Source organism: Scyliorhinus torazame, chromosome 12 (genome assembly GCF_047496885.1).
Source record: "Scyliorhinus torazame isolate Kashiwa2021f chromosome 12, sScyTor2.1, whole genome shotgun sequence".
Classification (NCBI taxonomy): domain Eukaryota; kingdom Metazoa; phylum Chordata; class Chondrichthyes; order Carcharhiniformes; family Scyliorhinidae; genus Scyliorhinus; species Scyliorhinus torazame.
The window spans coordinates 133,461,118-133,474,230 of NC_092718.1; the positions used below are offsets into that span (position 1 = coordinate 133,461,118).

The following is a 13,113-nucleotide window of genomic DNA, read 5'->3' on the forward strand; positions in this document are numbered from 1 at the left end:
CTGACCCCCGTCTCTCACTCCCTGGTCACTCTGAAGCCTGTCTCTCACTCCCTGGTCACTCTGACCCCTGTCTCTCACTCCCTGGTCACTCTGACCCGTGTCTCTCACTCCCTAGTCACTCTGACCCCTGTCTCTCACTCCCTGGATAGTGTGACCCCTGTCTCTCACTCCGTGGTCACTCTGACCCCTGTCTCTCACTCCCTGGTCACTCTGACCCCTGTCCCTCACTCCCTGGTCACTCTGACCCCTGTCTCTCACTCCCTGGTCACTCTGACCCCTGTCTCTCACTCCCTGGTCACTCTGACCCTTGTCTCTCACTCCCTGATCACTCTGACCCCTGTCTCTCACTCCCTGGTCACTCTGACCCCTGTCTCTTACTCCCTGGTCACTCTGACCCCTGTCTCTCACTACCTGGTCACTCTGACCCCTGTCTCTCAACACCGGGTCACTCTGACCCCTGTCTCTCACTGCCTGGTCACTCGGACGCCTGTCTCTCACTCCCTGGTCACTCTGACCCCTGTCTCTCTCTCCCTGGTCACTCTGACCCCTGTCTCTCACTCCCTGGTCACAGTGACCCCTGTCTCTCACTCCCTGGTCACACTGACCCCTGTCTCTCACTCCCTGGTCACTCTGACCCCTGTCTCTCACTCCCTGGTCACTCTGGCCCCTGTGTCTCACTCCCTGGTCACTCTGACCCCTGTCTCTCACTCCCTGGTCACTCTGACCCCTGACTCTCACTCCCTGGTCACTCTGACCCCTGTCTCTCACTCACTGGTCACTCTGACCCCTGTCTCTCACTTACTGGTCACTCTGACCCCTGTCTCTCACTCCCTGGTCACTCTGACCCCTGTCTCACTCCCTGGTCACTTTGACCCCTGTCTCTCACTCCCTGGTCACTCTGTCACCTGTGTCTCACTCCCTGGTCACTCTGACCCCTGTCTCTCACTGCCTGATCACTCTGACCCCTGTCTCTCACTCCCTGGTCACTCTGACCCCTGTCTCACTCCCTGGTCACTCTGACCCCTGTCTCTCACTCCCTGGTCACTCCGAACCCCGTCTCTCACTCCCTGGTCACTCTGACCCCTGTCTCTCACTCCCTGGTCACTCTGACCCCTGTGTCTCACTCCCTGGTCACTCTGACCCCTGTCTCTCACTCCCTGATCACACTGACCCCTGTCTCTCACTCCCTGGTCACTCTGACCCCTGTCTCTCACTCCCTGGTCAGTGTGACCCCTGTCTCTCACTCCCTGGTCACTCTGACCCCTGAGTCTCAGACCCTGATCTCTCTGACCCCTGCCTCTCAGGCCCTGATCACTCTGACCACTGTCTCTCACTCCCTGATCACTCTGACCCCTGTCTCTCAGGCCCTGATCACTATGACCCCTGTCTCTCATGCCCTGGTCACTCTGACCCCTGTCTCTCATGCCCTGGTCACTCTGACCCCTGTCTCTCACTCCCTGGTCACTCTGACCCCTGTCTCTCACTCCCTGGTCACTCTGACCCCTGTCTCTCACTCCCTGGTCACTCTGACCCCTGTCTCTCACTCCCTGGTCACGCTGACCCCTGTCTCTCACTCCCTGGTCACTCTGACCCCTGTCTCTCAGGCCCTGATCACTATGACCCCTGTCTCTCACTCTCTGATCACTATGACCCCTGTCTCTCACTCTCTGATCACTATGACCCCTGTCTCTCACTCCCTGGTCAGTCTGACCCCTGTCTCTCACTCCCTGGTCACTCTGACACCCGTCTCTCACTCCCTGATCACTTTGACCCCTGTCTCTCACTCCCTGGCCACTCTGATCCCTGCCTCTCACTCCCTGGTCACTCTGACCCCTGTCCCTCACTCCCTGGTCACTCTGACCCCTGTCTCTCACTCCCTGGTCAGCCTGACCCCTGACCCTCACTCCCTGATCACACTGACCCCTGTCTCTCACTCCCTGGTCAGTCTGACCCCTGTCCCTCACTCCCTGATCACTCTGACCCCTGATTCTCACTCCCTGGTCACTCTGACCCCTGTCTCTCACTCCCTGGTCACTCTGACCCCTGTCTCTCACTCCCTGGTCACTCTGACCCCTGTCTCGCTCCCTGGTCACTCTGACCCCTGTCTCTCACTCCCTGGTCACTCTGACCCCTGTCTCTCACTTGCTGGTCACTCTGACCCCTGTCTCTCACTCCCTGGTCACTCTGACCTCTGTGTCTCACTCCCTGGTCACTCTGACCCCTGTCCCTCACTCCCTGATCACACTGACCCCTGTCTCTCACTCGCTGGTCACTCTGACCCATGTCTCTCACTCCCTGGTCTCTGGCCTCTGTCTCTCACTCCCTGGTCACTCTGACCCCTGTCTCTCACTCCCTGGTCACTCTGACCCCTGTCTCTCACTCGCTGGTCACTCTGACCCATGTCTCTCACTCCCTGGTCTCTGGCCTCTGTCTCTCACTCCCTGGTCACTCTGACCCCTGTCTCTCACTCCCTGGTCACTCTGACCCCTGTCTCTCACTCCCTGGTCACTCTGACCCCTGTCTCTCACTCGCTGGTCTCTGGCCTCTGTCTCTCACTCCCTGGTCACTCTGACCCCTGTCTCTCACTCCCTGGTCACTCTGACCCATGTCTCTCACTCCCTGGTCTCTGGTCTCTGTCTCTCACTCCCTGGTCACTCTGACCCATGTCTCTCACTCCCTGGTCAGTGTGACCCCTGTCTCTCACTCCCTGGTCACTCTGACCTCTGTCTCTCACTCCCTGGTCACTCTAACCCCTGTCTCTCACTCGCTGGTCACTCTGACCCCTGTCCCTCACTCCCTGGTCACTCTGACCCCTGTCTCTCACTCCCTGGTCACTCTGACCCCTGTCTCTCACTCCCTGGTCACTCTGACCCCTGTCTCTCACTCCCTGGTCACTCTGACCCCTGTTTCGCACTCCCTGATCACTCTGACCCCTGTCTCTCACTCCCTGCTCACTCTGACCCCTGTCTCTCACTCCCTGGTCACTCTGACCCCTGTCTCTCACTGCCTGGTCACTCTGACCCCTGTCTCTCACTCCCTATTCACTCTGACCCCTGTCTCTCACTCCCTGGTCACTCTGACCCCTGTCTCTCACTCCCTATTCACTCTGACCCCTGTCTCTCACTCCCTGGTCACTCTGACCCCTGTCTCTCACTTACTGGTCACTCTGACCCCTGTCTCTCACTCCCTGGTCACTCTGACCCCTGTCTCTCACTCCCTGGTCACTCTGACCCCTGTCTCTCTCTCTCCCTGGTCACTCTGACCCCTGTCTCTCTCCCTCCCTGGTCACTCTGACCCCTGTCTCTCGCTCCCTGGTCAGTGTGACCCCTGTCTCTCACTCCCTGGTCACTCTGACCCCTGTCTCTCACTCCCGGGTCACTCTGACCCCTGTCTCTCACTCCCTGGTCACTCTGACCCCTGTCTCTCACTCCCTGGTCAGTGTGACCCCTGTCTCTCACTCCCTGGTCAGTGTGACCCCTGTCTCTCGCTCCCTGGTCAGTGTGACCCCTGTCTCTCACTCCCTGGTCACTCTGACCCCTGTCTCTCACTCCCGGGTCACTCTGACCCCTGTCTCTCACTCCCTGGTCACTCTGACCCCTGTCTCTCACTCCCTGGTCACTCTGACCCCTGTCTCTCACTCCCTGGTCACTCTGGCCCCTGCATCTCACTCCCTGGTCACTCTGACCCCTGTCTCTCACTCCCTGGTCACTCTGGCCCCTGCATCTCACTCCCTGGTCACTCTGACCCCAGTCTCTCACTCCCTGGTCACTCTGACCCTTGCCTCTCACTCCCTGGTCACTCTGACCCCTGCATCTCACTCCCTGGTCACTCTGACCCCTGCATCTCACTCCCTGGTCACTCTGACCCCTGCATCTCACTCCCTGGTCACTCTGACCCCTGTCTCTCACTCCCTGGTCACTCTGACCCCTGTCTCTCTCTCTCCCTGGTCACTCTGACCCCTGTCTCTCTCTCTCCCTGGTCACTCTGACCCCTGTCTCTCGCTCCCTGGTCAGTGTGACCCCTGTCTCTCACTCCCTGGTCACTCTGACCCCTGTCTCTCACTCCCGGGTCACTCTGACCCCTGTCTCTCACTCCCTGGTCACTCTGACCCCTGTCTCTCACTCCCTGGTCAGTGTGACCCCTGTCTCTCACTCCCTGGTCAGTGTGACCCCTGTCTCTCGCTCCCTGGTCAGTGTGACCCCTGTCTCTCACTCCCTGGTCACTCTGACCCCTGTCTCTCACTCCCGGGTCACTCTGACCCCTGTCTCTCACTCCCTGGTCACTCTGACCCCTGTCTCTCACTCCCTGGTCACTCTGACCCCTGTCTCTCACTCCCTGGTCACTCTGGCCCCTGCATCTCACTCCCTGGTCACTCTGACCCCTGTCTCTCACTCCCTGGTCACTCTGGCCCCTGCATCTCACTCCCTGGTCACTCTGACCCCAGTCTCTCACTCCCTGGTCACTCTGACCCTTGCCTCTCACTCCCTGGTCACTCTGACCCCTGCATCTCACTCCCTGGTCACTCTGACCCCTGCATCTCACTCCCTGGTCACTCTGACCCCTGCATCTCACTCCCTGGTCACTCTGACCCCTGTCTCTCACTCCCTGTTCACTCTGACCCCCTAACTCTCACAATGTCCGCTCAGTACTTACCGATCTGACCGTACGCAATGCTGATTAACCTCTCGTTGACCAGTTTGTCCATTCGTGGATTTCGGGGCTGTCGTTTCATGATGTCACTCTCTGCGGCTTCATAAGCCAATGAGATAGCAGGAACCTGCAAAGCAAGTCACATGCCCCACGGGCAGCATCAGTGATTGGTTCCGGTCCACCTGGACATTCACAGAACTGTCATCGATAAACTGCCCAGCAACACCAAATCAAAACTGGCCAATCAAAGCCAGCTCAATAGCCATGAGAGCAAGGCAGAGAGTTGAGAAAGTCCTCCATAGCATCTCAAACCGCCTCAGGAGCTCCCATTACATATGCCAGCCTATTCATTGGGAGTCTGGTTAATGGGGGAAATGTGGTAGTGGATGTGCGCACAGCAGTATCCCAGTGTCAGACAGGAGAGGATGTCAGTGTGGTGTTGGGTGCTCTGAGGTACAGACGAACCAACATGTCGGCCGGCTGCGGCATGGCTGTGATGGCGCTCACCTTGTCTGCATCCGTTGGGACCCCTGACCGGGAGATATGGTCCCCCAGGAACTTCAATTCGGTCTGGCCAAAGGCGCACTTGGCTCGGTTGAGGCGCAGGCCGTTTTCCTGTATGCGGGCAAAAACGCGTTGGAGACGATGTATGTGCTCCTGCGGTGTGGTGGACCAGATGATGATATCGTCCACATATACGCGCACCGCTTCGATGCCTTCCATCATCTGCTCCATGATTCTGTGGAAGACCTCGGATGCCGAGATGATGCCAAATGGCATCCGGTTGTAGCAGAATCTGCCGAAAGGGGTGTTGAAGGTGCATAGCTTTCGGCTGGATGGGTCCAGTTGGATCTGCCAAAATCCTTTAGAAGCATCCAGTTTCGTGAATATCTTCACTTGGGCCATTTCACTGGTGATCTCCTCCCGTTTGGGTATGAGATAATGTTCCCTCATAATATTATTATTGAGGTCTTTGGGGTCTATACAGATACGGAGCTCGCCAGAGGGCTTCTTGACACACACCATGGAGCTGGCCCATGGCGTGGGCTCCGTGACCCTGGATAGGACCCCTTGGTCCTGGAGATCCTGCAGCTGCTGCTTGAGGCGGTCTTTAAGTGGCGCAGCAACCCTGCGAGGTGCGTGAACGACCGGGATGGTGTCCGGTTTGAGGCAAATTCGGTAGGTGTATGGCAGTGTTCCCATGCCTTCGAATGCCTCCTGGTTGTGGGCGAGGAGCGATTGGAGCTGTGCGTTGAACTCTGCATCCGGGAAGTCAGACGTGCCGTCTGGAGAGAGAGAGTGGATTTGTTGCACAAGGTGGAGAGCCTTACATGCCTGTGCACCCAGCAGGGAGTCCTTCGATGAGCCGACTGTCTTGAACGAGAGTGTGGCCATGTGTGTTTTGTGTGTCGCCTGGAGCTGGCAGGATCCCATGGCCGGGATAACGTTCCCGTTGTAGTCGACCATCTTGCACCGGGATGGCTGGATTGGTGGTCTGACCTTCATGGCGCAGAATGCTGACCGTGCTATGAGGTTGGCGGATGCGCCAGTGTCCAGGCGGAAAGTGATCGGCGATCGGTTGACCGTCAGGGTGGCACTCCATTCATCGGCCGGATTGATGGTGTTGACCCGGTTCACATCAATGACCGCAACCCGGAAGGTGTCTTGGTCATCTGTGTCGTCGGTTTGGATGCCGTGATGTGGAGGCTGGATGGTCCGCACGTGTCTGTGAAGTTGTCGGAGATGTGGAAGATCCACAGGTTGAGCCACTCGACAGTAGGCAGCGTAGTGGCCCATCTTGCCACAGCGTAGGCATTGTCGGGTTTTTGCAGGACATTGCCCTTTTAAATGTGCAGCTCCACAGTTGCCGCACGTCATGACGTCATGGCGTTCGTTACGTCACTGCGCATGCGCAGTTCGGTCTTGCGTCGGGCGCGCGCAGCACGTCCCTCAGTGTTGCCGTAGGTTTTGGCGCACACAAACGCGGGAGGCCTCAAAAAGCGCGCGAAACGGCCGCCCTCGTTCGGGCCGCGGGCCGGGAGAAACTCGATTGCCTGGATGCGTTCGGCCTCGTGGGCAGCCTGGCTTGCCGATTCGATCGCGTGGGACCCCCTCCGTGCTGATTCGGTCGCCTGAAATTGGGCATAGCGGCTGGTTGGATTTTCATGAAGGACACAGGCTTCCACCGCAGATGCTAAGGTCAGGCCTTTAATTTTTAGAAGCTGCTGGCGTAGGCCGCCGGAGGCAACGCCAAAAATGATCTGGTCCCGGATCATGGACTCTGAGGTGTTGCCGTAACCGCAGGACTGCGCGAGTATGCAGAGGTGCGTCAGGAAGGACTGAAAGAGCTCATCCTTACCTTGTAGGCGCTGCTGAAAGATATACCTCTCAAAACTTTCATTGACCTCAACGTTGAAGTGCTGGTCGAGCTTGAGGAGGACCGTGTCATACTTAGCTTTGTTCTCGCCTTCCGCGAACACCAAGGAGTTGTATACATCGATGGCGTGCTGACCTGCGGTAGTGAGGAGCATGGCAATCTTTGTTTCATCCGAGGTGCCCTGTTTTTCGTTGGCTCGCATGAACAGTTCGAATCGCTGCTTGAAGAGCTTCCAATTGGTGCCCAGGTTCCCAGCGACTTGCAACGGCTGCGGTTTGTTGTGGGTGTCCATGGCTCAGGATGGCAAATTTGCCGGTAAGTATCGATTCACTCATTGGTACCATGTGGTGTTGGGTGCTCTGAGGTACAGACGAACCAACACGGTTGCGATTGGTACAACGCAATTTTATTCCAACTAGTTATTTACACATCTGACTTGGTACTCAGCACGTGGTGACAATGTGAGTGTCTTGTTAATGAGGTCCTGGCCTTGTCCTGTCTCCAGATGGACTGACCAGGAGGTGTCGTGTTTCTTGTCTTATACTGTGTCTGCTCTTGTCTGTGATTGGCTGTCGTGCTGTGCGCACTAATTGGTCTGTTGGTCTGTCTATAATGATGTGTGTATTGTGATGTGTGTTTGAATATCATGACAGTCAGGATGTACTGCTTTACCAATGAGGATGGCGAGTTTGGGAAGCAGATCACCACCCATTCAGCTATTTTCCAAGACTGAATGTGTGTATTTCTTCCACTGGGCAGGGCCGGTGTGCCTGCCACAGAACACCACCTCAGTCCTGACCGTCCAACACCGTGATCCCCCTCCGCACAGACCCTCTCAGAGGGCAGCACTCCCTCAGTCCTGACCGTCCAACACCGTGATCCCCCTCCGCACAGACCCTCTCAGAGGGCAGCACTCCCTCAGTCCTGACCGTCCAACACCGTGATCCCCCTCCGCACAGACCCTCTCAGAGGGCAGCACTCCCTCAGTCCTGACCGTCCAACACCGTGATCCCCCTCCGCACAGACCCTCTCAGAGGGCAGCACTCCCTCAGTCCTGACCGTCCAACACCGTGATCCCCCTCCGCACAGACCCTCTCAGAGGGCAGCACTCACTCAGTCCTGACCGTCCAACACCGTGATCCCCCTCCGCACAGACCCTCTCAGAGGGCAGCACTCCCTCAGTCCTGACCGTCCAACACCGTGATCCCCCTCCGCACAGACCCTCTCAGAGGGCAGCACTCCATCAGTCCTGACCGTCCAACACCGTGATCCCCCTCCGCACAGACCCTCTCAGAGTGCAGCACTCCCTCAGTCCTGACCGTCCAACACCGTGATCCCCCTCCGCACAGACCCTCTCAGAGGGCAGCACTCCCTCAGTCCTGACCGTCCAACACCGTGATCCCCCTCCGCACAGACCCTCTCAGAGGGCAGCACTCCCTCAGTCCTGACCGTCCAACACCGTGATCCCCCTCCGCACAGACCCTCTCAGAGTGCAGCACTCCCTCAGTCCTGACCGTCCAACACCGTGATCCCCCTCCGCACAGACCCTCTCAGAGGGCAGCACTCCCTCAGTCCTGACCGTCCAACACCGTGATCCCCCTCCGCACAGACCCTCTCAGAGGGCAGCACTCCCTCAGTCCTGACCGTCCAACACCGTGATCCCCCTCCGCACAGACCCTCTCAGAGTGCAGCACTCCCTCAGTCCTGACCGTCCAACACCGTGATCCCCCTCCGCACAGACCCTCTCAGAGGGCAGCACTCCCTCAGTCCTGACCGTCCAACACCGTGATCCCCCTCCGCACAGACCCTCTCAGAGGGCAGCACTCCCTCAGTCCTGACCGTCCAACACCGTGATCCCCCTCCGCACAGACCCTCTCAGAGGGCAGCACTCCCTCAGTCCTGACCGTCCAACACCGTGATCCCCCTCCGCACAGACCCTCTCAGAGTGCAGCACTCCCTCAGTCCTGACCGTCCAACACCGTGATCCCCCTCCGCACAGACCCTCTCAGAGGGCAGCACTCCCTCAGTCCTGACCGTCCAACACCGTGATCCCCCTCCGCACAGACCCTCTCAGAGTGCAGCACTCCCTCAGTCCTGACCGTCCAACACCGTGATCCCCCTCCGCACAGACCCTCTCAGAGGGCAGCACTCCCTCAGTCCTGACCGTCCAACACCGTGATCCCCCTCCGCACAGACCCTCTCAGAGGGCAGCACTCCCTCAGTCCTGACCGTCCAACACCGTGATCCCCCTCCGCACAGACCCTCTCAGAGGGCAGCACTCCCTCAGTCCTGACCGTCCAACACCGTGATCCCCCTCCGCACAGACCCTCTCAGAGTGCAGCACTCCCTCAGTCCTGACCGTCCAACACCGTGATCCCCCTCCGCACAGACCCTCTCAGAGGGCAGCACTCCCTCAGTCCTGACCGTCCAACACCGTGATCCCCCTCCGCACAGACCCTCTCAGAGGGCAGCACTCCCTCAGTCCTGACCGTCCAACACCGTGATCCCCCTCCGCACAGACCCTCTCAGAGTGCAGCACTCCCTCAGTCCTGACCGTCCAACACCGTGATCCCCCTCCGCACAGACCCTCTCAGAGTGCAGCACTCCCTCAGTCCTGACCGTCCAACACCGTGATCCCCCTCCGCACAGACCCTCTCAGAGGGCAGCACTCCCTCAGTCCTGACCGTCCAACACCGTGATCCCCCTCCGCACAGACTCTCTCAGAGGGCAGCACTCCCTCAGTCCTGACCGTCCAACACCGTGATCCCCCTCCGCACAGACCCTCTCAGAGTGCAGCACTCCCTCAGTCCTGACCGTCCAACACCGTGATCCCCCTCCGCACAGACCCTCTCAGAGTGCAGCACTCCCTCAGTCCTGACCGTCCAACACCGTGATCCCCCTCCGCACAGACCCTCTCAGAGTGCAGCACTCCTTAAGTACTGACCCTCCAACTGTGCAGTTCTCCCTCAGTACTGATCCTCCAACAGCATGATCTCCCTCAGAACTGATCCTCTGACACTGCAATACTCCCTCAGTACTGACTCTCCGACAGTGCAGCACTCCCTCAGTACTGACCCTCTGACAGTGCAGCACTCCCACAGTACTGACCCTCTGACAGTGCAGCACTCCCTCAGTACTGACCCTCTGACAGTGCAGCACTCCCTCAGTACTGACCCTCTGACAGTGCAGCACTCCCACAGTACTGACCCTCTGACAGTGCAGCACTCCCACAGTACTGACCCTCTGACAGTGCAGCACTCCCTCAGTACTGACCCTCTGACAGTGCAGCCCTCCCTCAGTACTGACCCTCTGACAGTGCAGCACTCCCACAGTACTGACCCTCTGACAGTGCTGCACTCCCTCAGTACTGACCCTCTGACAGTGCTGCACTCCCTCAGTACTGACCCTCTAACAGTGCAGCGCTCCCTCAGTACTGACCCTCTGACAGTGCGGCACTCCCTCAGTACTGACCCTCTGACAGTGCTGCACTCCCTCAGTACTGACTCTCTGACTGTGCAGCGCTCCCTCAGTACTGACCCTCTGACAGTGCAGCGCTCCCTCAGTACTGACACTCTGACAGTGCAGCACTCCCTCAGTACTGACCCTCTGACAGTGCAGCACTCACTCAGTACTGACCCTCTGACAGTGCAGCACTCCCTCAGGAGTGACACTCTGACAGTGCAGCACTCCCTCAGTACTGACCCTCTGACAGTGCGGCACTCCCTCAGTACTGACCCTCCGACAGTGCAGCACTCCCTCAGTACTGACCCTCTGACAATGCAAGACACACCCTGGGCATTGTTACACTCACCATGTCAGTGCCCAGATCGATACACAGGATAGTGATGGTTCCCAGAGGCAGTGGAATATTAGCCATGATGAACAGCAGGAAGGGTGTGATTTCTGGGATGTTACTGGTCAACGTGTAGGCAATGGATTTCTTCAAATTATCGAAGATCAATCGTCCTGTGGAAAGAATGCGGTGCAGCAATCAGGGAGATGGAGAGAGAGAGCACCCTGACCCTGAGAGAGAGAGAGAGAGAGCACACTGACCCTGAGAGAGAGAGAGAGAGCACTGACCCTGAGAGAGAGAGAGAGAGCACACTGACACTGAGAGAGAGAGAGAGAGAGAGCACACTGACCCTGAGAGAGAGAGAGAGAGCACTGACCCTGAGAGAGAGAGAGAGAGCACACTGACCCTGAGAGAGAGAGAGAGAGAGAGCACACTGACCCTGAGAGAGAGAGAGAGAGCACACTGACCCTGAGAGAGAGAGAGAGAGAGAGCACACTGACCCTGAGAGAGAGAGAGAGAGCACACTGACCCTGAGAGAGAGAGAGAGAGCACACTGACCCTGAGAGAGAGAGAGAGAGAGAGCACACTGACCCTGAGAGAGAGAGAGAGAGAGAGAGCACACTGACTCTGAGAGAGAGAGAGAGAGCACACTGACCCTGAGAGAGAGAGAGAGAGAGAGCACACTGACCCTGAGAGAGAGAGAGAGAGCACACTGACCCTGAGAGAGAGAGAGAGAGAGAGCACACTGACCCTGAGAGAGAGAGAGAGAGAGAGCACACTGAACCTGAGAGAGAATGAGAGCACACTGACCCTGAGAGAGAGAGAGAGAGCACACTGACCCTGAGAGAGAGAGCACACTGACCCTGAGAGAGAGAGAGAGAGCACACTGACCCTGAGAGACAGAGAGAGAGCACACTGACCCTGAGAGAGAGAGAGAGAGAGAGCACACTGACCCTGAGAGAGAGAGAGAGCACACTGACCCTGAGAGAGAGTGAGAGCACACTGACCCTGAGAGAGAGAGAGAGAGCACACTGACCCTGAGAGAGAGAGCACACTGACCCTGAGAGAGAGAGAGAGAGCACACTGACCCTGAGAGAGAGAGCACACTGACCCTGAGAGAGAGAGGGAGCACACTGACCCTGAGAGAGAGAGAGAGAGCACACTGACCCTGAGAGAGAGAGAGAGAGCACACTGACCCTGAGAGAGAGAGAGAGAGAGAGAGAGAGAGAGCACACTGACCCTGAGAGAGAGAGAGAGAGAGAGATAGAGAGAGAGAGCACACTGACCGTGAGAGAGAGAGAGAGAGAGAGAGCACACTGACCCTGAGAGAGAGAGAGAGAGAGCACACTGACCCTGAGAGAGAGAGAGAGAGAGAGAGAGCACCCTGATCGTGAGAGAGAGAGAGAGAGAGAGCACACTGACCCTGAGAGAGAGAGAGAGAGGACTCAGACCCTGAGAGAGAGAGAGAGAGCACACTGACCCTGAGAGAGAGAGAGCACACTGACCCTGAGAGAGTGAGAGGGAGAGAGAGAGCACACGGACCCTGAGAGAGAGAGAGAGAGAGAGCACACAGACCCTGAGAGAGAGAGAGAGAGCACACTGACCCTGAGAGAGAGAGAGAGAGAGAGCACACTGACCCTGAGAGAGAGAGAGAGAGAGAGCACACTGACCCTGAGAGAGAGTGAGAGCACACTGACCCTGAGAGAGAGAGAGAGAGCACACTGACCCTGAGAGAGAGAGCACACTGACCCTGAGAGAGAGAGAGAGCACACTGACCCTGAGAGAGAGAGCACACTAACCCTGAGAGAGAGAGAGAGAGCACACTGACCCTGAGAGAGAGAGAGAGAGCACACTGACCCTGAGAGAGAGAGAGAGAGCACACTGACCCTGAGAGAGAGAGAGAGAGAGCACACTGACCCTGAGAGAGAGAGAGATAGAGAGAGCACACTGACCCTGAGAGAGAGAGAGAGAGAGAGCACCCTGACCCTGAGAGAGAGAGAGAGAGAACACTGACCCTGAGAGAGAGAGAGAGAGAGAGAGAGAGCACCCTGATCCTGAGAGAGAGAGAGAGAGAGAGAGCACACTGACCCTGAGAGAGAGAGAGAGAGAGAGAGAGCACACTGACCCTGAGAGAGAGAGAGAGAGAGCACACTGACCCTGAGAGGGAGAGAGAGAGAGAGAGCACTCTGACCCTGAGAGAGAGAGAGAGAGAGAGAGCACACTGAGAGAGAGAGAGAGCACACTGACCCTGAGAGAGAGAGAGAGAGAGCACACTGACCCTGAGAGAGAGAGA

The 13,113-nt window shown here is 57.7% G+C and overlaps 1 protein-coding gene across 2 annotated transcripts in view; it reads right to left on the reverse strand.

Annotated features, from left to right (window-relative positions):
* The window catches only part of atp1a3b (ATPase Na+/K+ transporting subunit alpha 3b), a 762,330-nt gene that overhangs the window by 134,177 nt on the left and 615,040 nt on the right, over window positions 1–13,113 (reverse strand). For both annotated transcript variants that reach the window (XM_072469087.1, XM_072469088.1), the window contains 2 exons: window positions 10,839–10,993; window positions 4,654–4,777 (listed from right to left, as the gene is read on the reverse strand). In XM_072469087.1, the coding sequence (XP_072325188.1) occupies window positions 4,654–4,777; window positions 10,839–10,993 (279 nt within the window). The remainder of the gene's footprint in view (window positions 1–4,653; window positions 4,778–10,838; window positions 10,994–13,113) is intronic.